This window comes from Chinchilla lanigera, unplaced genomic scaffold, assembly GCF_000276665.1.
Source record: "Chinchilla lanigera isolate Chin_1 unplaced genomic scaffold, ChiLan1.0 scaffold00017, whole genome shotgun sequence".
NCBI lineage: Eukaryota > Metazoa > Chordata > Mammalia > Rodentia > Chinchillidae > Chinchilla > Chinchilla lanigera.
In genome coordinates, this window is record NW_004955418.1 from 12,884,079 (window position 1) to 12,911,682 (window position 27,604).

The 27,604-nt window shown below is 36.3% G+C and overlaps 1 protein-coding gene across 1 annotated transcript in view; it reads right to left on the reverse strand.

Moving 5' to 3' along the window:
* The window catches only part of Fam174a (family with sequence similarity 174, member A), a gene marked incomplete in the record, with an annotated part of 34,632 nt that overhangs the window by 6,614 nt on the left and 414 nt on the right, over positions 1 to 27,604 (reverse strand). The window contains 2 exon segments of the mRNA XM_013513060.1: positions 12,964 to 13,098; positions 27,384 to 27,604. Of these exon segments, the coding sequence (XP_013368514.1) occupies positions 12,964 to 13,098; positions 27,384 to 27,604 (356 nt within the window).

Sequence of the window (27,604 nt, forward strand, 5' to 3'; positions counted from 1 at the left end):
AAAAGCAAATGCAAGTCTTTTTAAATTATATACTTGACAGAAATTACTAGACTGGACTTGAAATGAGAGAAGTACTAGCTTTTAGAAGCTGTTATCATAATTTTTAAAATGTCCTCTAGTACACACCACCATAAATAATAATAATAATTTTACTGTTTAGTAGGAATTGGACATAATAGCATGGATATATTGTTTCCATTTATTATTCTGTCTTATAAAGCTCTGTTTAAATGTAGGTTTCTGAGCATGGCTATGGATATTTGTCTCCATCATTTTTCTTTGAGAAAATTGAAGGTAATTTGTTGTCAGATTATGCTGTCTCTGATTTCTCTTCAGTTTTTCTCTGTGAGGCAGCTGAAAACTACAAAAAGTAGAAAACTGAGAGTGTCTCCTCAGTGTTACGGTTCCTTTGTTCAAAATGTTTTAGTAGTTACTCAAAAACCAAATTAGGATAGCAACAACACATTCAATACAAGTTATTTTAATCAAGAGGCTTGAGCTATTTTTACCCCCCCACACACATCTCCCCATTTGACTGTATTAACTTCAATACTTAAAAGTAATAGATGTAATGATGATGAAGGAAAAGTCCTCCCAATCTGTTCTAGCTTGAATGGTAATTCTGAGCTGATCACAGCATAGCACTTCTTTTCTTTCTCGTGTTTTACTTTAGGAATCATCACAAGATCTAAGCCTGGCCGATGAAATGAAAATAAAATAAAGATGAAAAGAAAGAGCTCTGATGGAGGAAGGTTCCAGAAAAAATGCTCTTAAGAAGACAAAGGAGGTCTAACTTCCACCTGGCTGTAATGATAGCAACTAGTGGCATTATCCGATGGGCAGTCTACAAGGCATGGGACACCGGGTACAACTAAGGGACTCAGGAACCACAACCCTGAGACACTATGCTGGCCTCAGCCCAATCTGTAACACTCGATTAAATGCACAAAACTTCCTTTAGGAAATCCACCTTAAGTCACATACTGGCAGTTTTATAGAGTTTGATCTAATATAAAAAAGCAGTGAAAAAATAATTATCTCACTCTAATGACAAAGGTCACTGTTAATATTTGGGTGTATTTCAGGCCACATTAGAAGCATTCCTCTGAGGAAGAGTACAAAAAGCTTGTTTTACAAAATTGTAAGCAAGGAAACTGATGTACCTCTCTGGAAATGACTTGCATCCTGTTTTTGGATAGACTTTGGAAAATAAAGTGGAACTAATTTTAGAATCACAAGCAAAATAAGACAACATTAGTAAGATATGACCCCAAAATAATCAGAAATTACATTGTAGAGTTCTAAGGCTCTATCCTGCAGCTGGGAAGAAACAGAAATCGTAGCATTTATATTCTTCACTTCTGTGGTCCACACAGGAAAAATTAAGAGGAAAAGCAAGTCACTGTTACAACACGATGAAAACAATAAGAATAATTATCTTTACAGGTATAAATAAGCATTAAACAGAACAAGACTGCAGTAGGAAGGGAAACCAAGAGTACCTTAAACTTTCTAGGCCTCAGGTTTGCTATCTTCAGATGAGGGGAGTAGAAATTACTTTGCAAGACTGTTCTGATGACTGTGTTAGTACCTATAATAATCCCGCATTAAAGCAGGTATTTACTAATAAGCAGCTACTTTCATCACTCCTACCGGTTTGATTACCCCCCTCTTCCCTGAGCCAGAAACAATATTCCTCTATACTCTTGATTTTTAATTAATTGAATATTATTTCCACTAGTACAAGTTCTCTGTTGATTTGTCTCAGATACGAGTGAAATTTGGACGAAGAATTATGAGAGAATACAGCTAAAGTAGAGCCAAATGCTTTGCTATTTAAAACAAAAAAATCAGAAAGCTACAAAATGTTTTAAACAAGTTCAAACAAAACATTTACTTCAAGAGTAGAAGCTGGACCCAATCATGAAGATTTATAGAACTGTGTGTTTCTTCATCCCCCTATGAGAATCCTATTCAACAATGTATAGTTCTATTCAACACCTACGTATAGTTCTTTAGTAAAATTCGGATGTTTTCACAGAGTTTGGAACTGGCTCAGATGTTATTTTATTAAGAAAAGGCACTCACGGAATAGTTCATTTCAAAACATCTTTATTCATTTAGACAAGACAGGATGTCTTTTTAAGCAGTTACACTGCCAATATAGTTTAACTGTTAAGTAATTTGGGAGAACTGAGTGAATTGACAGTATTTTATTTATTTTCATTGTGCAGTACCAGAGACTAAAGCCAGCACTGCCTCCTGTGTGCTCAGCCAGAGCTCTATCACTGAGCCATACCAACAGCCTTTATCAAAGGCTTAAAGTAGTGTACTTCTACAAAATATTTCATAGTTCTAACAAAACACTGGCCACAGAGGGAACCTTTCAGTGCAATGATTCCAAATGTCAACACTTTTATGTTTCCTGATACTCTTTGAATACCTGCCTGTAATTTGCTCGGGTGACAAAGTATGTGACTACTATAATCAGTACAGCAACATATGATGCAATATCTGTCATCACCAGTGGCTTTGCCACAAAAATAGCTGTAAAGCCTGTTCCATCCACTGGAGGATATTTTTAGTAATCCTGGCAATTAAAAGCGGAGTTATTTATAACAGTAACAGCAGCAGCACAAAGGACCCCAAATTTCTTAACTTTTGCACTACTTTACTTTGTATCTTTAAAAAAATGAATGTAGTTATTAGAAGGCTTGTTTTTTATTTTAAAGATCAAAGAATGAAAACATTAACAAACACACAGACAGAAACAAAACAACATAAAAACAATAAAAGCAATACAGAATTTCAGACAAGGTGATAGGAAATTAAGAGAATAAAAAAACAATAAAAATGATACAGAATTTCAAAACAAGATGATAGGAAATTAATAATGGTTATTACATTGCATACTCTTATCTTCAAAGTAGTTGCTCAGATTACAAGATATAGGCCTGCAAAATATGAGCACTGATTGTTCCTCTCAATGAACTAAGAAATTATTAGTACAATTATTTTAGTTATCTTGTGTGTGTGTAGGGTCATTGTTTGTTTTGTTTTTAACTTTCCATTCCTTCTTTTCTCCCTTCCCCCATCCCAGTTTTCCTTCCTTTTGAGCAGTTTCTTTACCTTTCACCAATGTCATATCTTTTGGATCTTACTTATTCTTTCAGTTTCTTACATTAGGAAGACAATATGATGTTTACAAATGCGAGTCTGGTTATAATAGCTAAATCTTGGAAACAACTCAAATGCCCATCAACTGAGGAATAGATAAAGATGTGCTATTTTTATACAATGGAGTATTACTCAGTTATAAAGATAGATGAACTCGAGGCTTTTATAGGTAAATGGATACAACTAGAGACCACACTCATAGAAGACTTGATTTAAGAGTCAACAGACTACAATGAGAGGCTATTAGCATAGAGAAAACAAGGTTCAAGTGGGAAAAAGAAGGCAATAAAATAAATAGTAAAAAGAAATCACTTCTGAATAATTTTAATATGTCAAATACAAATGGTAATAGTTTGGATTAATAAACATTTTTGAGCAACCCTAATATTTTACTAGCATAAAAGTAATGTGATTATATATATATATATTCAAGTATAGAATCTATGTACCTCTCTCTGTATATAAACAAAATAATTACTTAAATGATCATAAGGAAAATCACGTATGTAAAAATTATCTATATAATCAACTACCTTAATTAGTAACTTCTAAAATCCAAATATTTTATGGACAAATTCCTTGAAAAATACAATTTACCAGTGACACAAGAAGAAACAAAAAAATATGAATAGCTTTACATCTATTTTTTAAAAAAAATTGGATTTGTTACTGAAAGTCTTCCCCTCTAGAGAAAAAACAAGTCCATACCCTGATGGTTTTTCACTCATAAATTCTATCATATATTCCAAGAAGAGATAATAGCAGTGTTTAAAAAATGTTTCAAAAACATAGATACAAAAGGATCATTTATCAACATATTTTAGAGTAAATATCCAAATATGACAGACATTACAAAAATAGAGATTTTATACATATCTACAAAAATATAGATATGTAGCTAAATATAGCTACATATCTAGCTACACATATGTATCATTTATGTACATAGATGTACATGGATATACATTTATGTAACATAAATGTATATGTCTTTATATATACATACTATATAAATTAGTATATGTTTATATAGAGAGAAGTACTATATATAGAAGTACATCTCTCTCTCGCTCTGGTAAAAGGGACCAATCGGTAAAGGGACCAATTCCCCATGATGAATGTATTTATTATATATTGCAAACAAGTACTAATAAAAAAATTTAAAAAGTAGCCACAAAAAAACAGAAAAAAAATAAATCGTGGCAACATATAAAGAAAATATCATGGCAAAGTAGGATTTATATTAGGATTTTAGGTTGTTTTAACATTCAAGAATAAATGTACTATATTCCCTATATTCACTAACTAAAACGGGGAGAAACAGAATCAACTCCTTACACACAGAGAAAGCATTTGACAATAGTCAACGTAATTCATAGTAAAACTCTTAATTTAAAAATAGTAGTATCCAAGCCAGGCATGGTGGCACACACCTGTAATTCCAACACTCAGGCTGAGGCAGGAGAATTGTTGTGAGTTCGAGGCCAGCCTGGGCTACAAAGTGAGGTCAAGATCAGCCTGAATTGCATAGCGAAGATCAGCCTGAACTGCATATGCAGCCTTAACTGCATACCGTCTCAAAAAGACAAAAACAAAAAAAAAGAAGCCAACAAACAAAAAATAGTAGTATCCAAGTGCAGTGGAGTGTGCTTGTAATCCCAGCACCCAGGAGGCTGAGTCAGGAGGATTTTCATGAGTTCGATGCCAGACTGGTCTACATAGTGAGTCTGAGGCCAGGCTGGAACTACATAGTGAGACCCTGTTTTAAAAAAAGAAAACACACACACACACACACACACACTAAAAAAATGGTTAAAAAAATTGACAGCTAATGTTTTAACTAACATAAAGGCTAAGGCCAGGAGTGGTGGCACATGCCTATAACCCCAGGACTTACAAGGCTGAGGCAGGACTGCTGTGAGTTCAAGGCCAGCCTGGGCTACAAAGTGAGTTCTAGGCCAGCCTGAACTGTATAGTGAGACTCTGACTCAAAAAGACCAAAAATAAATGAATAAATAAATATAAGTAAGAACTACTTGTACCAGGTCTTAATTGGTCTTTATCATGTAACTTCACATATATAATCAAGGGATTAAGATGTAGACATCTAGATTGTGTTCTGGAACCCTTTAGTCAACCTCCCTTTCAGATCTTAAAAGACCTCACAGTACTATTTTCAAAGAAGTATATAAGCATCTTCACTTATTAGAAGAAAAAAAAAATGGCATTAATCTTGATTTCCATTTGTTATTAAAGCAAACCACAATAAGGTCTATACACATGTTTCCCAGAAGATAAATTCAGCATGTAGAATACATTGATGGACTTGCACGCTTAACCCATAACACCCTACAAACATTAAAAAAATCGTAGAAAATCCTGCCCACTGAACTAGCTCGAAATGAACTAATAGTAACTGGACTGTATATGTAATTATAAGAAATAATCTCTAACACAAAGAAAGTAATAGGGACAAACACACCTCAACCTGTACCTCTTGGAAAACATGGCCCAGCTGTAGAATAGGGATGTGACCAGTTTTCCCAAAAAGACAGAAAAAAGGGGTTCACATTTATTTGAACATTAAAAATACCGCAGTAGACGGTTAAAATCAATGTGTTATTTAAACGATATTCAATATTGTTTAAAGCAGACAATAAGCGGTGGGTGTAGCTCAGGGATATGCCTAGCATGTGCTGGATTTGATCCCTAGCAACCCAAAAATCAAAAACAAAAAGAGACAGGAAAGAAACTATGTGACTGGCTGTTGCTCTGTGTCCTGAAATTCCCTCTTTCTTTGCTCACTTTAAAAAGGAAAAGTTACCTCTGGCCTACAGATATGCACTGTCATTGATTCGGGGAAGGTCAAAAAAATATTAAATTCAAAAATCTATTCTCTCTAAGTAAGTCTCCTTTGTTCTAGGTTGCTAACCTATGTACAGCTACTACACTGTTAATTACACAGGCTGGGTGTTCCGTCCATTTTTCTTCACCATTATAGCTCGGGAGCTCAGGAGAGTGCCTGGGACACATTACAGATACTTAATCACTGATTTTAATGAAAGAATGAAACAATCCAATTTTCTCTGCCCACTGAGATACTGCATAGTCACCTCTAAATCATCATGGTTAAAATTGACTTCACATCATTTGATTCAGATTAGGGTGAAAAACCTAATCTAACCATGGTGTTTAATTGTGGAGCCTTTAACAAGTGGGTCGGGTTAGAAAAGGTCGATACGGTAGACATTCCACACGTGTGGCTTCATCAGATGAGAGCCCAGAAAAGACACAAGCATGCTGCCCTGTGCCCCACCCTGCGATGACCAGTACTGCCTTGAGAATACCAGCAAAAAGACCATCACAACATATGGGCTCTTGTATCCCCCAAACTGTAAGCAAATTAAATCTCTTTTTTTTATAAAGTTAACCAACCTCAGGTATTTCATTATAGTAACAGAAAATGGACTAATCTATTACCATTCCTACAGGTTTACACTGAAAATACACACACAGGGCTATTGGTTGCAGTGTTATTTAGAATTTCTGAATAATTGAAAAGTACCCAAATATTAAATGACAGGTGATTGAATAAACTATATGTACCCACTATAGCATACTTACACATCTGTAACAAAATTAATTATTATTATTATTTATTTTCTTCTGGTGTTGATGTCTGAGCCTACAGCCGAGCTACAGCCCCAGCTTTTTATACTTTTTATCTGGACAGTGTCTCACTGAGTTGTTAAGTTGCCCAGGCAGTGCTTGAACTTGCAATCCTCCTGTCAGGCTCCCAGAGTACTGGGATTGTAGGCATGTGCCACTGTGCCTTGTTCTCAATGAAGTTATACAGCATGACTTACAAGTACATGAGAGTATATATAGTTTCCTACTTCTCAGATGAAAAATAAGGAAAACTTCTGAGAAACTCATGTAAGGATAGCTAAAAGAATAAGAGGGAGTACAATCGAGAAAACAATGAGGTTAATAATCTACAAGGAGGGCAACACCAGGGGAATGCAGTGGAAAGTATACCAGAGAGAGGTGCTCAGTTGGGTTTAAGGTAAAAAGGTTAAGTTTTCATAAATTTTAGGTTTATTTACTGACTAAAGCAATAGGCAAAGCAATTCAGAAACTACTGTAGCTTCATTACAGGACTGAGCAAATGGGTGAGTATTGATGCTACAAGCCAGGAAACTCATAATAAAAAAAAGAATATAATTACGGAAAAAAGAAAATAAATGAATCTAATGAGGATACACTAAACTGGGGAGTGTGAGTAATATTTGGATTAAACTACTCTGCCGATACATGTGTACATGCAAGCATATGAATACATGTGCACATATGTATGTATTCCATATCTGAGGTAAGGGCCCAGAAGCAAAGGCATACTGGTCTCAAAAGAGCTTATTCAAGGCCACTCGAAGGAACCAGCATTTCCTGGAGAAATGGTTTATTTCATAGATGAGGAACAAAGTAAGCTTATTAGGTCAGAAACTAAGGAGGTATCAAAAAACGGGAAGAAATTACAAAGAAAGAGAAGACATCTTGAAGATGTACCCACCTCTTTTTTGGAAAGTGTACCAACATAAGCAAGTATAACAATGGATCGAATCCTTATTGATAATTAAATAGGTAGCTCATTATGCAAGGAAGGAAGGAAAGTAGGAAGAAAGGAAAAAAGGAAAAAAGAAAAGAAGGGAAAGAGGGAGAGGGAAGAAGGGAGGGAGGGAGGAAGGACATTTGCTTACAGGAGAATGTCAGTGATAAACTAGTAAAGCCTGAGGAAATAGAACAGTCAGAACTCATTTTGCAACTATTACAGTGAAAGATTAGATCAGGCCAGAATACTGATAGGAATACTAAATATATGAAATATTGTTGACAAGAAACAGAGTATTTTCATGATCTTAAAATGTATTCCATTAATTACAAATGGGAAACAACAGGAACATATCAGAGATACTGGACAAATCTTGAACAGATACATAAAAATTACCACTGCTAATGAAGGACAGATGGACATCCTGTCTCCAGATATGATACCCTTAGGAGACAGTAGGATCTACTGGATATTTCACCTAAGAAAGCATCACAGAAATTACGAGGAAACATCAGAACATCAGGTAAATATAAAATAAGTGACATACACTGTTCTGTATCCGCAGTGAAACAGAAAAGCAAGCAAATTGAACAAAGTAAGAACAGAAACAGTAAGTAGATCTGGGGGAAAAGAGAGATAGGACTTCAACCCAACAACCTTTGATCTCCGAACAAAACCACTGTTAAAAATAAGTGATGGATGACTGTGTTCTCTTGGAGGAAGAAGAAAAAACAGCACAACGATGTAAAATGAAAGTTCAAAATAAAAATGAACTGTCATCCTTCCAAGCTCATCTCTGCCTCCCCAGAAGCTGAATTTTACAAAGTCAAGGTTTTTCTTTTCTTTCCTTTCTTTCTTTTTTTCTTTTCTTTTCTTCCTCTTCTTCTCTTCTCTTTTCTCTTTTCTTCTCCCTTCCCCCGCTCCTCTCTTCTCCTCTCCTCTCTTTTTTCTCTGCCTTTTGCTCTGTCTCTCAAGCATCCAGAACACTGCTTGGAACTTAAGGGGAGGCCGCATCATTCATTCACCAGAAGAATGAATAAATGAACACATCAGTAAACACATCTAACTATTTTCTGTTCTTACTTAATAAAGGCACATGTATTGAGTTTTTTTCATTGATGAAACAAATTGGCTTAGCCTACTAAAATCTTCAAAATGATGACTTCATTATCTTATGCCGAAAGTTGCATGTCCATTGTTATCATTTCTCTCTTCTTTGCCCTCAGAACAAAACCCCATGAGCACAAGTTTCAAAGCCCTAGACTAATGAAGGTCACTCATGTATTGGCATCATCTCCCTGGTCTTCTATCATCTTACTTCTTACCCTGGTCTGCTCCAATCTATGGGGCACAACACTGAAACATAACTTTTCAAAATCAATTTTCAGCACATGTTGTGCAATTGATGAGTTGTATAAGTAGCATGGATTACAACTGTTTCATGCTTGGTCTTTTATCCTCATGCTTGTTGAGGTTTAATTGACAAATAAAAATTGTATGTGTTTTTTCCCATCCCCTCCCGCGCGTCCCCACCACAGCCGCAGCCACTGCCACCGCCACTGCCAAAGTGTGCCGGAAAAATTGTATATATTTTTCACATACCACTTAATGTTTTAATATACATGAAGTCATCACAAAGCCAAAGAATATATTTATTACCTCACATGGTTACCTGCTTTTTTCTTTTCTGGTGATCTGCCCTTTTAACAATATCATGTGTACATCACAGTACTGTTAAACTATATTCCTATTTTTTTTTTTTTTTTTGGTTTTTTTCTCCGGTACCGGGAACCGAACTCACGACCTTGTGCTTGCCAGGCAGGCGTTTTTGCCGCTGAGCTAAATCCCCAGCCCCCAAAACTATATTCCTAAAATGTTCATTAACTATTATCTGCCATTTCCCCCTTCCTGTAGCCCCTGGAACCACCATTTTCTTCTTTACTTCTATGAGCTTGGTTGTTTTATGTAAGTGAAGTTATACAGTATTTGTTTTCCTATATATGTATTATTTCATTTAGCATAAAACCCTTAAGGTACACCTATGTCATCACAAATCTCAGGATCCATCTCTGTTCTCACTGAACTATATATATTTTTTTATTTTTCATTTGAGACAAGTTCTCAGTTAAGTTGCTCAGGCTAGACTCAAATTTGCCTCCCAGAATGCTGACATTGCAGGCATGAACCACCATGCTAAGCTATCGATCTCTTCCTTTTTTCATGCTTAATAATATTCCATTAATTCTTCACACATTTACACATATTAGGTCCATTGTCCTTACACATTTTCTGTATTTATTCATCCATTGGACATTAGGTCATTTCTATAACTTAGCTACATGAATAATTCTGCCTGGATTACAGTAGTGCAAACATCTCTTTGGTATACTGATTTCCTTTGGATATATGCCTAGAAATTGAACTGTCAGATAATGTAGGTTCTATTTTTAATGTTGAGCTATTTTCATGCTGTTTTCCATAACGGCTTTATCAAATTATATTCCTAAACAAGGTTCAAGTACCCAAGAATATTCATTCCATCCACTTACAAATCAGGTTCTCTGGTGTTTTTTTTTCTTCTTCTTCTTTGTTATTGATTTGTAAGTGTTAACTATATGTTTTAAATGTTAAACCATACATATGGGTCAATAGTGATGACCTAGTAAAGAACACAGCCATTCTGTGTTTGCAGGTGGTTGCTGGGCAGGGCCTCCTGGAGTAACTCCAGAGGAGAGTTTGTGTCCAGTTAGAGCCGATCTTTATACGTGGGGTAAGGGGTACTGCACTATGGGCTCAGGTGGGGGACTGAGAATGGCTGAGGACAGGGCGATAGCAACAGGCATTGTGACTTGGCAGGTGGGTGAGATGCGTCTCAGAACAGGCATTGTTCCTGGGCTCAGGTCAGGGCGCAGGACATAGAAAAGGGCTGTGATTGTTTTTGTAGCTCAGAAACTCAGACAGCTGGGGACAACAAATGGACATCAGACCTATCAATCCCCAATTTGAATACCGAAAATCCTACATGCTCTAAAACTCAAAGCCTTCAGGAAAACATTCCAAAATTGAAAATCTAAGTACTTTTGATTCTAAGCATCTTGGATAAAGGATACTCAAGCTGTGGTTTTCTCTCTTCTTACACAAATTGCCTTTTCACTCTGTACAGTAATTCTGTGGCTGTGTGAAAGCTTTTCACTTTGATATAATCTGTGTATTTTAGTTTTGTTGCTTGTGATCTGGGGGTCATATTTAAAAAGTGATTGCCTAAAGCAGCGCCAAGCGTTTTCTCCTAAAAGCTTTATAGCATCCAGTCATGTATTTAAGTCTTTTGCTTATTTTGAGCTGAGTTTTATACATGGCATGAAAAACTGGTTCCATTTTATTTTTCTGTATATAGATATCCAGGTTTCTTGGCTCCATTTATTGAAGAGTTTATTATCATTTTTTTGAGGTAGGGTCTCATTACACTGCTACTATGTTGATCAGGCTGGACTTTCCAGTAGCTGAGATTGTAGGCAAGTATCATGGTGCTCAGATGCTGAGGAGATTATGAGATTGATTCAATTAATTCAATCACGTTATTATTCTGTTTAAGATTTTTAATTTCTTTTTGACTCAGATGTGTAGAATGTATATTTTCAGGAATTTAGCCAGTTTTCTAGGTTACCAATTCTACTGCCATAGAACTGTGCATAGTATTCTCACAATCTTTATTTTTGAGGCATTACTCTTCATGACTACTAAATATAGGACAGTTGCTTCTTATTCTAACCATCATTTATCAAGCATATCTGAATAGATGAACAAGAGTTCACATCCACTACCCACTGGAGTTAATTTTGAATTACTAATAATTTTGTTTCTCTTTTCTCTATCTACTTATAGAGAGATGTTTCATTATGTATCCATCTTGTTTAAAAATAACGATAAAATCTTGCAAAACTGTAATAACACAAAATGTGACCTTACTGCCATCCTATTTAATCAGCACTTTTGTAAAGTCCTATAGGAAATTATCTGCTATTCCCTTAGTAAGCCTTAGTTCCCAACTATATTTCCCATTAAAATCTCTTGTTGATCGTACTGTATAAAGACAAGTATCTATTATACACAACGGCTCAAATGCAAATATCCAAGTCAACAACTTCACCTGCCTCATACCTAAATAACACTCAACAACCACAGTACTAGTGCTACCGAGAACTGTACAATTCTTTATAGCCAATTCAACAGCTTTTCAAGGGAAACGTTATAAACTTTTAAGTATTTTGATAGTTTTAATAAAAGAATGAATTCTTAATAAACAGATATATTTTTGTTCACATTTGTCTCTCCAGCCTCTAAACTATTATTATATACTGGCATGAATGTTTCCGTTAAATGAATTAATTAGCAGCACTACTACATATTAAAAAGTAAAATAAAAAATATACATAAGGTCTTTTAGTAATGCTAAGAATTCATTCATTTCTAAATATATAAGATTTAAGAGGCCAATTTTTTGTCATGTCTCTTTTTTCAACTACAAGATTTCTGCAATCCTCGAATTTGTACCTGAATCTGGCGTCTCACTTTCTCTCACTCTAAAAATCTCTGTCTTAGCGTATCTTTCTTCACTGGGAGGATTCTGTTGACCCTTTTACTCATTCCATTTACATCAGAACTAATTCCATGTCCTTGTAATTTGAAGTTCTTACACAGAGAGAAGAGATTTGATACAGACATTATAACTGCACTATCAGACCATGAGCCATTAACCACACATTTCTGCCAGGAAGCACTAACAGAAAATCAAATAACCCAAATGGAAAACAAAATATCCTAGAATATAAAATCAAGTTTAGGGAATATTTCTCTCTCTCTTTGTCACACACAAACACACACACACACACACACACACACACACACAAGTTAATACGTACTGCACAAATGAGTAATTTAAAACTTAAAGCTGTAATGAAATGTACCATCAAATTTTTTCACTGTATTATACTGTTTGTGTCTATTCTAGCGCATCACTATGAATGTGAGTTATTGACTGCATAGTGCAAAGGATTTCATTAAACAAACAAAACTGAATAAAATCTGTCACTATAAAACCTGTTACATGAGCGTCTACTTCAATTCTTTTGGCAAAGATTTGCTCCATGACACGTACAATGGAACTCCTAAACACTAACCTTCTAGGATGATTGGCATCAAACAAAGTGTTATCATCATCCTCATCATCTTGCTCCAAGGGTGTCAATTCCATGTTTTCTATGTTAGTGTCCAAAACTCCGTACCTCCTTGTCTTTCGGTTTCTCCTTCGCATCCTATTAAATAAAACAAAGTAGTGAATGAAAGTTAGCTTAATGTGGTCTACATAATCCTTAGTTCATAGTGTAAATTACGAACAAATTATTCCTGTGTTTCTAACATAGGAGACACTCAATGTATATTGTTCAATTTCAACTACGTTGTCAGGCCGCCACCAAGGACTACTTATAATTCATGAAACAAAACCTACTCCTCTGTGTTTGTGCACTATTTCTCCTGTTTGACTCTTCTGCCTTTATCACTTCATGGTGTTGATGTAGTTCTTCAGCCTTAGTTGAGATGTCGTATCTGTACTGAGGTTTTCTTTTCCAATCTTTGCCCCAGGTCCTCTATGCCTTCTCATTTCTGTGAAGGATTAAGTATTTTCCATACAAGTAGGAGGAAGAAATTTTGTGAGTGTGTATGTGTGTGGGGGGTCTGGTAGTCACAACCCTGGCTACATATCATAAGCACCTGCTAGGCAGTTTTTTAAAAGTCCCATGTTAAGTCATAATAAAATCAGAGTTTCCATTGGGTAGGAATGAAGTATCAGCACTGCAGGAAAGTTCAGCAAAGTGATTCAAGTGCTAAATCTATCCTAAATCAGCCATTCTTGAAGATTCTCAGGATTGGAAGAATCATAATTACTTTGGAAATTATAAGAAATGTAAATCTTCATGCTTAACCCAGTCCTAAGGAAATAACAAAATTTGAAAGAACCCAGAAGTCTATGTTTAACAAAAATTTCTTGAGATTTTGATGCATTTTGAACTTAGAGAAGCATAGCACTAGAGAAATGAAGATTTTAGGGTGACAAATATTATATATATGTATATACATGTTTGCATATATATATATAATCATGATTTATAGTTCTATACCATGATTCTCTCTCCAATAACTTGTTCTCTCCTTTTAAAGCATTTAGCTCGGGGCTGGGGATTTAGCTCAGCAGCACAGTGCTGAGTTTGATTCCCGGTACCAGGATTTGATCAAAGTCATGAGTTTGATTCCCGGTACCGGAAAAAAGCCAACAAAACAAAATAAAACAAAGCATTTAGCTCACCTTGCATTCATGGATACATATGTTTATGCGGGTATTTATTCGCGTGTCTCTCCTAATAAGCTCCATAAAGGAGGCAACCATGTGTGCCTATGCCCGATTGCAAGACCACTTTCTGGCAGCATCTGACCAGTTAAGATGTTGAGAGCCAAATACTTGTTGACAGTCAGAGTGATTTATTGCTGAGTGACCCCAAACCACAACCTTGCAGGCAGTGCCTAAATCACCAACAATGTGACAACTTCAACTCCATGTGTATGAAGAGGTGTTTCACCAAAGTATCCACTTAAAAACAAATTAGAAGCTATTTCAACAACTGATCACAAATTTGATGTATTTAAATTTGGATTTGCTTTGCTTGATGGAATAAGATTGTGATAACAAGTATTTAGATTACAGCAACAATTGCAATAAGCAGTGACTGCGGGAAGTCCTGGAAGACAAAGGAATCAAACACACATGTACACTTGATCTTAGCCAAAAGGCCAAGAAACGACAGAAACACATGTATATGTGCATACTTTTGACAAATATTTGAGGCTTAGTAAGCATAAAGCACTATACTAGTTTCTGGATGAATAGTGCCTGGTCACAGTAATCAAAATTTATAAATATTACTAAGCCTGGACAAAAACCAAGTTAATATCCACCAATCAATGGCTATAGACCTAGCTACACACTCACTTGAAGGTGACTGGACAAAGCACAACAGTGTAAGCATCATGTTTAGTTACAAATGCAAACAGTTGAAAGACTAAATAAATGTTCTAACTAGCAAAAATAAGGTAATATAAAGTATAAATTAAACTTTTTATACTAGAAATTAAGTATGTTCAGATTGCTATACTAAACAAGTACATATTTATGTGTATACATGTATGCACACCAGGTAAACCAGAGGTCTAAGTATTTGTCTGCAGTCTGACAATAATTTAGGCTTTGTAAGCAATATACGGTCTCTGTCACATATTTATCTGAGGTTTTTGTTTAATTTAGAGAAAAAGTATAAAAATTATTCTTACCTCCCAGATTTTACAAACTAAAAAAAAGTCAGTGGATAGGATTTAGCCCATTTACCAACTTCTAATTTACAACTATAAAACATACTAACAGAAAAACCAAGAAAAAAACTAAAACTAAGAAATGAGTAGGGGCATTCCACTGAAAAGAAATAAATAAAAGGGGCAGAGGGTTAGGTCACTACTGCTCCTTAAGTTGCACATGGTTTGATAACTGAGCTGTCCTTACATATATGCTAAGAAGTTGATGCTTTCCATAATTCCCTTTGATTTAAGAAGTGATGTCAGGAGTGAGCATAACTTCATGGCAGGACTGGTTATGGATACCGATGGCTATAACATCTCCTCTTCCTTTTCTGCTGGCCTTTTGCTATTTTCTAGACCATATGGGTTTCCCAAACATCTGGTATTTTTAGTCAATGAAGAATGTAATGTTGTCTGAAGTAATTTTGGGAAATAAATTCACTTCTCCCAGGTTAGACACATTGTACTTTCAATCGGCTGCTAATCTGGCCATTGCTGGTCTCAAACTATGTCGCTAAGTCTTAACATAGAGAAGAGTGTGAACAAAGAGTTTAAGGACTTTGAAAATGAATCTCAGCTAATATTTTTCTCCTCTCTCTAGGTTTCCATTATACTTAATCTTCCAAGAAAGGCCAAAGTATTCTGCTTAATATTATTTTTCTGTGTGTGGTGTAAGTACGGGATTACATTGAGTTGGCCATTTTATTATTTGTTCTAGTCTATATTGTCAATATGAATACTCTCCATATATTTTATATTCTAGATTTATTTAATCATGGATGTAAATGTTCTCTTCTAATCATAGATCTCTTGAAGACAAAAACTGATTTCATATATATAGGTAGAATACTGTTAAGCCCTAAATAAACAAGGATGCAGTTTAATTTTTTGTTTGTTTGTTTTGTTTTTGTTTTTTTCTGGTACCGGGATTGAACTCACGACCTTGGGCTTGCCGGGCAGGCGCTGTGTCGCTAAGCTAAATCCTCAGCCCCTGCAGTTTAATCTAAATGAGTATGTTAATATATGTACTAATCCACACAAGAATGAATAGAATTTTAAAAAGCTGCATTATTATTAAACAGAATTTAAATTTCAAATGCTAGTTTTTCCAGCATGTCTTTCCTCAGTCCAAAGATACAGGCAGCTATGGCTATGTGATCATGATAGCTATGTGGCCATAAAAACATGTAATACAATAAGATATATATATTATGGGCAGTGATTCTTCACAAGTGTGAATATTTTTCAACAACAAAGTGGGCTTTAAAACCTATCCAATTTTAACAGCTTAGGTTTGTATTTTTCTCACAAAGAAATGTTTCACTAATTTCATGATGCCCACATTTTCACAGTATTATAAACACATAATTGAAATATCCACATTTTTCTCTAAGACCTAATACATAAGCATTGAAATAAGAAATCATATTTTGCTGGCTACTGATACAAAAGCAGTAACTTTATCTAAAAACACAGAGACAAAAGTATAGAAGCCTGAAAAGGCAAAAGAAAAAAGCTGAACAGTTACTTGCAGTGAATTACATTCACTCATAACATGGTATGCACAGATAAATGTTGCTGATTAGATTTCTTCTAGGTACTCAAGTTGAGATCCAAACAACTGTTTTAATGTAGATGCAGATTTCTTAAAATTTCATTATGTTCTGTTTGGTAAGAACTATTTCTGTTTCAATAACATGCATAAGTTATACTATCAAAATAAAACTGCTAAAGCAAGCTTGATAAAATTTTATGCAAAAATATTTGATGCCACATAAAGTAAACACAACAGAATAAAACTCCATTTCATTTTACTACTCTGTGAGAGAGAGAATACCAATCAATGTAGCTTGCTGTCTCCACCTGATTCATCTTTTTTTTCTTTTAATGGAACATTTATAGGGCAAGTATTAAGTATGCAATAATGTAACATAATTAATTTATTCTATAGCACATTCAAACTAGCCTGAGGAATATATTAAACACACACACCACACACACCCTATGTGGTTAGACATATCTAAGTAGAGCAAATCTCAATAAATAAATATAAAACTACTCACACAGAATAGAATTTTGGTCTTGAATATTCCTAGCATAAGTGACAAAGCATTAATTTCACCAATTAGTGACCAAGGATGAATTTGAAACTAGTTTTTATTTTTCCACAGCAACGTAAGGAAATATAATTTTAGGTGTCTACAATTTTTGGAAACTCAGCCAAATTTGCTGCACAGTAAAAATTCCTTTGAATAATCTAATATTTTTTTCATTTTCAAATTCCATTCCTGTAGCACAACCATCAGTTTCCAGTTCAAGTTCTTCAAGAAGCAGACATCACAGGGGATGAGGCTGTGTTATGGTTAGAACTGTGTCTTCCAAAATTTATGTTTAGAGTCAACAGAATGTGATATTAGAGATAAGGTCTTTACAGACGGAAGTGAGTTAAACTGGGGTCATGAAGGTGGGCACTAGACATAATCAATTATGACTCCTGTTCTTATCTCAAAAAACAGAAAGAGGAAAGGAAATTCGCAGACAGGCATGCAGAGGGGCTGATTATCATGTGAGCATGAAGCAGTCATGTACATGCCAAGGAACAGGCCTAGAAGAGATCCTCTGCCCACAGTCCTCAGAATGAACCAACCACGCCGCTACATTAAGTTTGGACTTTAAACCTCCAAACACATGCGACAATAAATTTCAGCTTTTTAAGCCACCTCATTTGTGGGATTTTCCTTTTTACCACAACTCTACTAAGTTAATAAAGAACATATTTTTTAGGGGAAAGGCCTGTGAAGGATAGAGTGGAAACTAGAGAAGGCAAGGAGACCCTATCGATGAAGTGGGAGTTCTGACACCTGTGAAGGGTGGGCAATAAAGGATGACTGGATAGGAAGAAACACAGCTTGCAGCACACTTCCAAGGTGTTCTCGATCAGACCAATGACATGCCCGAAGCAGAGGCTGCCCAATGCAGGAGGCCTGCCTATCAGGATGGACAGCCTGTACTACACAGGCACTGCCTGGGAACGGGCTTGTGACAGTGGTCTTGGCACAGAAGCTGGCACAGATCGACAGCTGCGACAACTGCAAGTTTTGCTGAACATGCTCCCTGCAGCTGGTTCTGCTCAGAGTACGTTTTGCTAATGTATCTGCACAGCTGCCTCAATGGCAAGGTCCTATTTTTTTGTATTTTCTGAGACTCACTGGAATTCTTTTACAATGCTCCATCATACACCTTCTATGATCTCTTCTCCTACTACAGTAGCATCCTCACTGGCTACTCCAATCAACCCTGGTAACCTGCTAACCACCCCTTCAGCCCTCTAATCTTCAATGGGTCCCCATTTCTCAGTATTAGGTCTTAAAGCCATAACGTGGCCTACAAAGGTGAGCTCAGGGTGGCTCATACCAATTTCTCCAGCTTCACACTGCCTTTCATTCCATTTCTTTCTTTTCTGCACTCCAGTGGAACAGCATTCTCTCAGCCCCTATGATGGTCATGCTTTTTCTAACATCAGACTCATGTGCTTCTTGCATTCCATAATTTTTCTGTTCCTCCTCTCCCCTTTTCCTCCCCCCACCCCTCTCTCTAGCTTTCATGGTCCTTAAGGAAGCCCTCTCTGTTCTAGTTAGCTAGATACCAAACTCCCATTATTGGCTCCATGGTACCCATGTATCTTGCTTTCAATGCACTCATCAAAGATGCAATTTTACACTTATTTAAGTAACGATCTATTCTCCCTATTAAATTCACGGCAAGAGGAGTGGTATCTATTCTTGCTCACTACACTCAGAGCACATATTCTGCCACAAACATGCTTAATAAATGTTAAGTAAATTGAATGCAATACACAGATCACAATACATCATGCACTTTCTCTGTAAAACATACCTAAAATTTTACATTTGAGTCATGATCTCTGTGTTAAAAGAAACCTGTAACAAGTGTCTTCTGAAACATGCCCACAGCAAAACCTAAGGGCGTGCTCCAATTCCTAAATCTCAATATGGATCTCAGGAAGTGAATTATATAGCCTTTCAGCGCAACAACAAAAAAAGCACTAGAACATTTAAATACATTAAATATATACTCACTCTCAGACCTTTAAGATTCTCACTTAGGATATTTTAAGTACATCACGGGCAATTGTCACTCTCCCTGTGCAAATCAGAACCACTCATGTTTGGCTTATATTCTTAGTCACTCTCTGGTGGCTGTAAGATAATACTCAACAGCTACAACTTAAAGGAGGGGAGGTTTATTAGGTTCAGTCCAAAGTGGGCTGGCCCCAAGGCAGAAATACCTGTGGGAAGGGCATGACAGAGTAATGCTGCATGTCCCATGGCAGCTGGGATGCAGAGAGCAAAGGGAGCGAGTGGGAATAAGAATTCACCCTTTCTGGTCACATCTTCGATGATGTAACTCCAACCTCGCTGACCTCCTCACTTTACTACACTGTAACACAGCTATTCTTTACTGAAGAGCCAACAGGCTCTTTAATTTTCCTTCTTTTAAATTTTGTGCCTTCTACATGGATCATTCCCCATGGCAGAGATAGTTCTGCCTTTCTATTGAAGATACAGTGAGTAGTTTAATCACTTGAGATCATTATTATTAGTCCATCCTACATAAAACAACAAAGGCCTCAAGAACTGTGACTCCATTTTGACAGTTTCAGATCATTGTGACTTTGAATTCCTTTCGCTCCTTCTTGTAACTTTTTTCTTGGGTTCTGTTTAGTCGCCTGTCAGTTGCCAAGTTCTGTCACTATTAGGGCATTGATCAATGTATCATTAAACAGAAGATTGCTCCAAGAAAGTTTCCTACCACCGTTCATCTCCAGTAAAACATTCACTAGTAACAACCAAGGGTCAGTGCAGAAAAGATCAAACGGATGTTCACCTATCTTTAAAAGACTGCAATGTTGCTTTCCCTCAGACACTTTTTGCACTTATTCCCTCCTAATTTAGCACTTACAGTCACTAACTGCGCTTAGATTTGCCTTTTGCTTGATAGTATTTTGGACAATAGCCCAGGTTAAAGTAAATACCAAGTAACTGTCATGCAATTTGGATTTAAGAAGCACTATATGAAAGTGTATGGTACATAATTTCCTTCTCATCTCTCATTTCCATCTTTACATTCCTAGAATTCTGTCCCTAAAACTTAGGATTTCAGTCTCGCTAATCCTTCTGACATCCATATGTAAGAGTTCAGCATAGATTTACTTCCTAATCAACATTAAAGGCCTATTTAAACAAACAGGCACTCCCAGGATTCATCCCTCTTGGCCTCTGACAGGCACTATGACTTGACACCTTTGGACTTCTATCATCTCACTTTCTTTATTCCATTTCCAGGCTTGTCATGTCTGTCTTCTGGCTGGTTACAGTTTCAGAGGTCAGATACCACACAGATGTGTGTGTGTGTGTGTGTGTGTGTGTGTGTGTGTGTGTACAGAAGTTCTGCCCAAAAACGTATACTTACTTCAGGAAAAAAAAGTTTGTATAAATATTTTAATACTAAATTTATTGAGACATCCTGAGAGTTTGTTACCTTTGGCCTCTACAATTACAAGAGCTGCTCAAAGTGGTTGCCATTGGCTTCCAGATTTTTTTTTCCTTTTCCTGAAGTGTGTATATATTTTTGGTGGCCCCTCTATGTGTGTGTGTGTATATATACATATATATATACACATATACATATATGTATATATGTGTGTATATACATATATATACACATATATACATATATACATATATACACACATATATACATATATACACACATATGCTTTGAAATGTATACATGAAGATATCTATAAAATATATTTATATATGTATATTTGTATAGTACACATATATGTGTATATATTTATACTGAAAAATTCCATAAATAATGAAAATTAAAGTACAAAAACAAAAGTAATGATGGGGAAGGAAGGGAAACAGTAAATATTTTTAAAAAGTATCAGAACTGCAATTCTAGATACAAAACAATCCTGCTAAGAATAGCTACTATTCACCCTGCATGAACATAAACCACGCATTAGGTTAAGCAGCTTATAAACATTGCTTCTTATAATCCGCATAACAATCCTGTAAGATAAGTGCCCTTATTTTATACACAAAAGGAAAGATTTAGAGAAAATGTGGGGCTGTAAATGGTACAGCCAGGAGTCATACAAAAGGAATCTGACTATATATCAGGAGTTTTAAAACATTAACCTATCTATCTTGTCTTTGTGGAAAAATTTTAACCAAGGTGACAAAATTAACTGTCAAAACAGTTGTGATCCTTAATACAATGATGACACATTATACAAGATTGGACAAAAGTTTTTGTTGGAACATATTTTTTGGTTCATCTTGTTTTTATCAAGTAATAACTCAGCATTTACTTGCACTAAAGAGTACAATTATTTTAATTGGCCTAGCTTTTAGTTTTGACCACTGTAACAGACTCTGTTTTTTGTACACAGATGACCCTCTTCTTTTGGCTTAACAGAACCATGATTTTGCTTAGAGAACAATAAAGCATAGACCCAAGGATTACATAATGACCATAATAATTGGTGTGAACCCTTAGGAATAAAATATAATTTTCCTTTAGCCAGACTTTGCCTAAAGATGGAGAAATGAAGTAGCTTACACAAATGAGATGGAAAGGAATGCCTCTGGTAGAGCTTTTAGGGAACATTTTTCTAATCAATAAAATAAAAACATAAGGGGCTGGGAGTGTAGCTCAGCAGTAGAGCACTTGCCTAGCATGTGTGAAGCCCTGGGTTAGAAAGAAAAGGTGACACACAAGAGAAGGGAGGAGGGGAGAAAGGAGGAGAGGAGAGAAAGGGGAGGGAAGGAGAGGAGAGAGAAGAGGGGACAGGAAAAGATGGGGAGAGAAAGGTTCTTTTCAGGCCCCCTTCCATGCATCCTGCATCTGTGTAAGACACTACTGTGTAAAAATACACTGGTTAGAGCTGAGGTAGTCCTCCTATAGAGACAAAAATAAAAATCCAGAATTCTTGCGTTTTTGGTAAAGCCACTGAACCAAACACAAGCTTGTTCATATTCATGATATGAAAACAAAGGCCTTATATAAGTCACTTTTAACTGTATATTGTATTTATTAGCACTAACTCTCCTGACTGATAAAAGCACTTAGGTGTCTTAGCTTCTCTAAGTCACACTGGTATCTTACATTTGTTCAATGTTTATTTCCTTGTACCACTTTTGAAGAATCTTTCAAGTAGACTCTATTAGCAAGTCCTCCACGCTAAAGTGATCATATGGTTTTCCAGCAGTCTTCAATTTTAAAAAAACAGCATACACACAACAAAAAAAAACCAGCCACAGAAATTCCCACTGAATTTTCACAGCTTTATTCTACACTGCTTTTTTCTTTTCTCCAGCACAGAGGTTGTATCACATCCAGATCACTATGCTTTTCATGGGATTTTCTCCTCAGAGACTGGGCAGCTCAAATATCACAACAGCTTTCAAGTTGTGCTCCTCAGAGTCCTGATTTCCATGGAAGCGTGGCCAACAATTACAGTGCTACTTTTAGCTAGTTTACATACTGGGGTCCTGCCACTAAAACAGGATGGAAATACAATAATCCACCAGACATGTGATCATAGCATCTGTCATGTCTACAAGAAAAACTGTTCCACATATAAACTTGGTGATGGCAAGCACTGTTTTCTACCACTTAAAATTATCTAGTTTCACCCACAGTAATATGATCTTGAGACATTTTTAAACCAAAACTCTCAATCTCTAGGCTGAATTATGATCTGTTGTGGCCCAGACACTAATGATAAGATAGCCAATCAAGATGTCTGCTTGGGAGGTCAGTGCAGGGAAAGACGTATGCATACACATGCATAAATAAGCATGAGACAATTTGAATGTGTAATGAAAATTAAAGGATGCATGAGGACACTGAAATATATACTGGAAGGAATAACACACCATAGAAAATGAAAATCGAAAGAAAATAAAACTTTAGAGATATGAGAAACTATGGAGTAAAAGAAATATAGTTTTATAATTATGCTAGCCAAAAACAAGAAGGAAAAACAGAAAAGCAATTAAAGAACAGATAAATTTTGTTCATTTTCTATGGCATCATCCTTTTTGAACTTAGGACAATTCTGCAATGGGTATCAATGAGTGTCACATATATATACATACATATATATATATATATATATATATATATGTATTTCATAAGAAAACAAGGGGAAAGAATTTAAAGCAATTTAATTGCAAAAGCACCGCTTGTGTATTATTTATGGTCACAGTATGTTTTACTCTTCTATAAGGTACAAATTCATCCCAACAAAACAGTCAAAAATATAATCAATCCATCCTTTCAAGAATTTATTGAGTAGTACAGAGGAATGCCAAAAGTAGAACTCAAACTCTGCCTTCTGCAGGAGCTTGGGCATCTTTCTAGGTGTTATAACCTTCTGCTGTATCACTCTGAATGGCTGACTTTACTAGTGCTCTTGATCCCTTCCTCCATACACACTTAATTCCCAGCCCTTATATAGACTCATATCCAGATCTGACCAATAAAACTTGAACAGAAGTAACTGTGCCATTTCTAAGCTGAGGCACTCCAAAAGCCTGTGCATTCTCTAGTCTCATTAAGCTCTGCCAACTATAGAGGACTTACACGGAAATGGCAAAACCATAAAATCAAAGTTAGCTAAATTGCTGAGTTATCACATACAGCACAACTGTCCTGGAAGACAGCCCATTTAGATGCACTATTAATTGTACTTTCGAAGTCATTAGGTTACATAAGCCAAACTCAGAAAGATATGTACTTCATGTTTCCTCTGCCTGTGAAAGTAAAAAATGTTCATTTCAAAGTGTAGAATAATGACTACTAGAGGATAGAATGGGAAGTGGGAGAAGATAAATGGATGGAGGTTGTATAATTAAGACCTGCACTTTAATACCTTTCCATTTTTTGTTTTTTTATAAATCATCTGTGTAATTTATGACTTCCCTCTGCTCTCCAATTTATACTCAGGCAGGGATGTCTATTTTGCTCACAACTGTCCAGCTATTACTGGACAGCTGAATAAATACTGATTGTTTACATGAAGTCTCTCAATGCCAAGTTACATGCTCATCTCCACATCAAATATGGCTTTACGCCTGTTTCATAGAAGGAGCTCTGAAACTGGAGAGGTTAAGTGACTTGCTTACAGGTAAAAAAAGTGACTTACAGGTAAAATCATACAGGTAAAAAAAGTGGAAGGATTGTAATGCAAACCTTGGTCTCTTTCCAATATAGTACAATGAATTAAAAAAAAATCACAGCACAGAATAAAAAGGAAATAATTCTCTGCACTTACGGCAAAGACAATTATTCAACAACTGAGATACTCAAAACTAATAACAGCCTACAGAATGATTATTTTTCTGACCTTATACATTTTATGATAGAAAGAATGTCCTACAGACAGGCAAGAAACTATTTTAGATCTTCACACTGCTTTGTTCAGTAAGTAGCAGTTAATCCTTAACTGTCTAATCCTTTCTACCATCCTGTACTGCAACATAAAGAATCAACTAAACTAACACTGTCCATTCATTAGCAAATGATTATTCAGTATATGCTGTATGTTGCACGTAATGATCAGCACTGGGCATACAGGAAGGAAAAGACCAGTCTTTTCTCATATATATTATTCTGTGTTCATCTCAGGACACCTACACTGCTCCTACTGTGTTCCTTGCATATATTTTCAGTTTCTACCAAAACAATACGATTGTTCTTTGAATTATTTGTGGACTCAAAACAGATGTTATTTCTAGCCACTTATTTATTGTAACTCAATCAAATTACATCAAAACAATTTGGAAGTTCATGGAGCTCAATATAATACTGTTTTATAAGTAAAATATTCTTCGTGTCACCTCATATCAATTAAAGGAATGATGACTTTGGCCCATTCTTCCATTGGCACAAATAACTGATGCTGGTTCACTCTCACACATATTTGCAAGTAGGAGCCAACAGGAAAATCTACCAAAATGAGAATGAAAAGCAAAATCTGGAAGCAAAAAGTATGGGTTCTGAACACTGCTCAGACTTTATTAGCATCAATCAAGCTTTGGCTGTTAGGTAGCCAAATAAATTTAGAACTTGGACTGCCTGAATGTGTTCGATGTTGCTGAAAGAACATAGTTTTCATTAGCTATAGTTCAGAATTTGGCTGTCCCCATACGCCATGATACCAAGTCACCCAACAGAATCTGAAGGAAAAGGCTCTATTCTTCCAGGTGGCACAGCAACGAAGACAGAAATGCAATGCCAATAAACATTTTTTTGTAAGATTATAAATAAAGTTAAAGCAAAAGGAAGAAAAGGTAAGGGACACACCAAGAATATTATCACCCTATCCATAACTTACATATATACAAAATGTAACAACCAGAAATATCCTGGATCTTTATAGGAATTATATAGACGGTATTAAATAAGTTATACAGGGAGAAAAATAATTTGCTTCAATTTTCTTTTCATCTTTATGTTAAGAAAGTTTCAATGTGTTGACAATAAGGTTTTCACACCTGTCAATCATTTTCTAACTTCCCCTGTAACAAAGAGCAGGCCTAGTTTTGCTGGGCCTTGTGATCAACAGCGACTACCTTAATCATATGGCTTAGGCTGTTGGTTCTCAAAACTTTAAATCCTTTTATAGTCAAAATTACTCACGGCTTCTAAAAAATTTATATTTGTGTAAATTAAATACATTGATATTAAAAGCCAAACCTAAGAAAAACTCTTAAATGCCTATTGATTACAAATAATTCATTATAGTAATTTTATTTAAAAACTATGTTCAAAAACCAAAAACGGTGAAAAGAATGGCACTTAAGCCTTTTTTTTTTTTTTTTTTTTCAAATCTCTTTAGTATCTGGCCTAAAATGATAGGTGTAGAGAGAAAATAAAAATAGAAAAGAGGCAGAATTTCATATTTGCTTCCACATTGAATCATTTGCAATGTGTTATTTGGTTGAAGGACATAAAATAGTCCAGCTTTGTAGGGCGAGCACTTGAAAAGGGGAAGAGTATTTTAGTAGCCTTTTAGATATCAGTGGCTATTCTTCTTTTGATACTACACCAAAACTTGACAAGAGGTACTTTCTTAATGTTAGGTACAATGCAGAATCTGAAATGATAATCAGTGACTGTTTTGCACTCTATAAACGTATACAAGGGTGTAGTACTCGGAAAATAGTTTTAATACTGTAGCTCACCAGAATAGGTCTCAAAACAGACTCCGCAAGGTTCCCTGGATCACATGCCCAGAAACAGTGACTTTCACTGCACTTCTTTCATCAGCATTTAAACCAAGTGATGTTAGTTTTCCATTTACAAAAACAAGGACTTGTTTTTTAAAATAAAACTTTTGGTTGAAACCATTAACTTATGTATATATAGATATATATATACATAATGGTAAAGTTTAGATAATTAATGTACAGTTTGGAAAACAATACATAAACAAGTATCATCCTATCCCTACTCTCATTTCATAGAGGCGGGAACTGCTGGACAGCTTTCCCTCAGCTCTGATTGGTGAAGCCCTGGCTTTGTAAATCAGCTCTTCCGATAGGTGGTCCCCAACTAAGTAAATACAACCTACCTACTACAGCGCAGATTAAAGGCAATACTAACAGGAAGAAAAAAAAAAAAAAAAACTTTTCTTCTAAATTTTATAAAAATAAAGCCCCCTTTTCCAGGACTACTGACGAAGTACTGGACAAAGCAGGCTAAGGCTTTCCAGTCAATCTCCTTCTCTTAAAGCATCTGCACTTTGGCAGGCACAGTGTTGAAAAGTTCATTACAGGAAAACACGTTGAGCAGTAAGGGGAAAACATCACAAGGCAGAGTGGTGGAAATTGAAGGGAATACGAGATTCCTTCATCCCAGTGTCCTTGGAGGCTGAAGTGGGCTTCAGCGCGCTGGAGATTGGGCGGTGGGGTGTTAATTTAGAAATGAAGCGCTGCAACCTCTCGGCGGTTTAACCCTCTCTCCCAAGGCGGCGCAGGCTACTAGGGCAGTTACCCCGCATTCGCAGGCAGGCGCCCGACGCTGCGGGCCGGAGGGAGCCGGGCGGGTCACAGAAACGGGGCGGCCCTGTGCCATCGAGGCTTCGCCTCACCTGACCGTCCTGACCACGAAGTACACCAGCACCGCGCCGCTCACCACCATCAACACGGTCAGGGCCCGCTGGGTCATGGGCTTGTCGCCGGGGTTGGGGCTCACGGCCAGGCCGCCCCCCTCGGAGGCTTCCCCGGCCTTCCCGCCAGGACCGTCCGCCGCGAGCCCCGCCCCGGGGCTGCTGCCATTGCCGCCCTCCGGGCCGCCAAGTCCGGCGCCTTC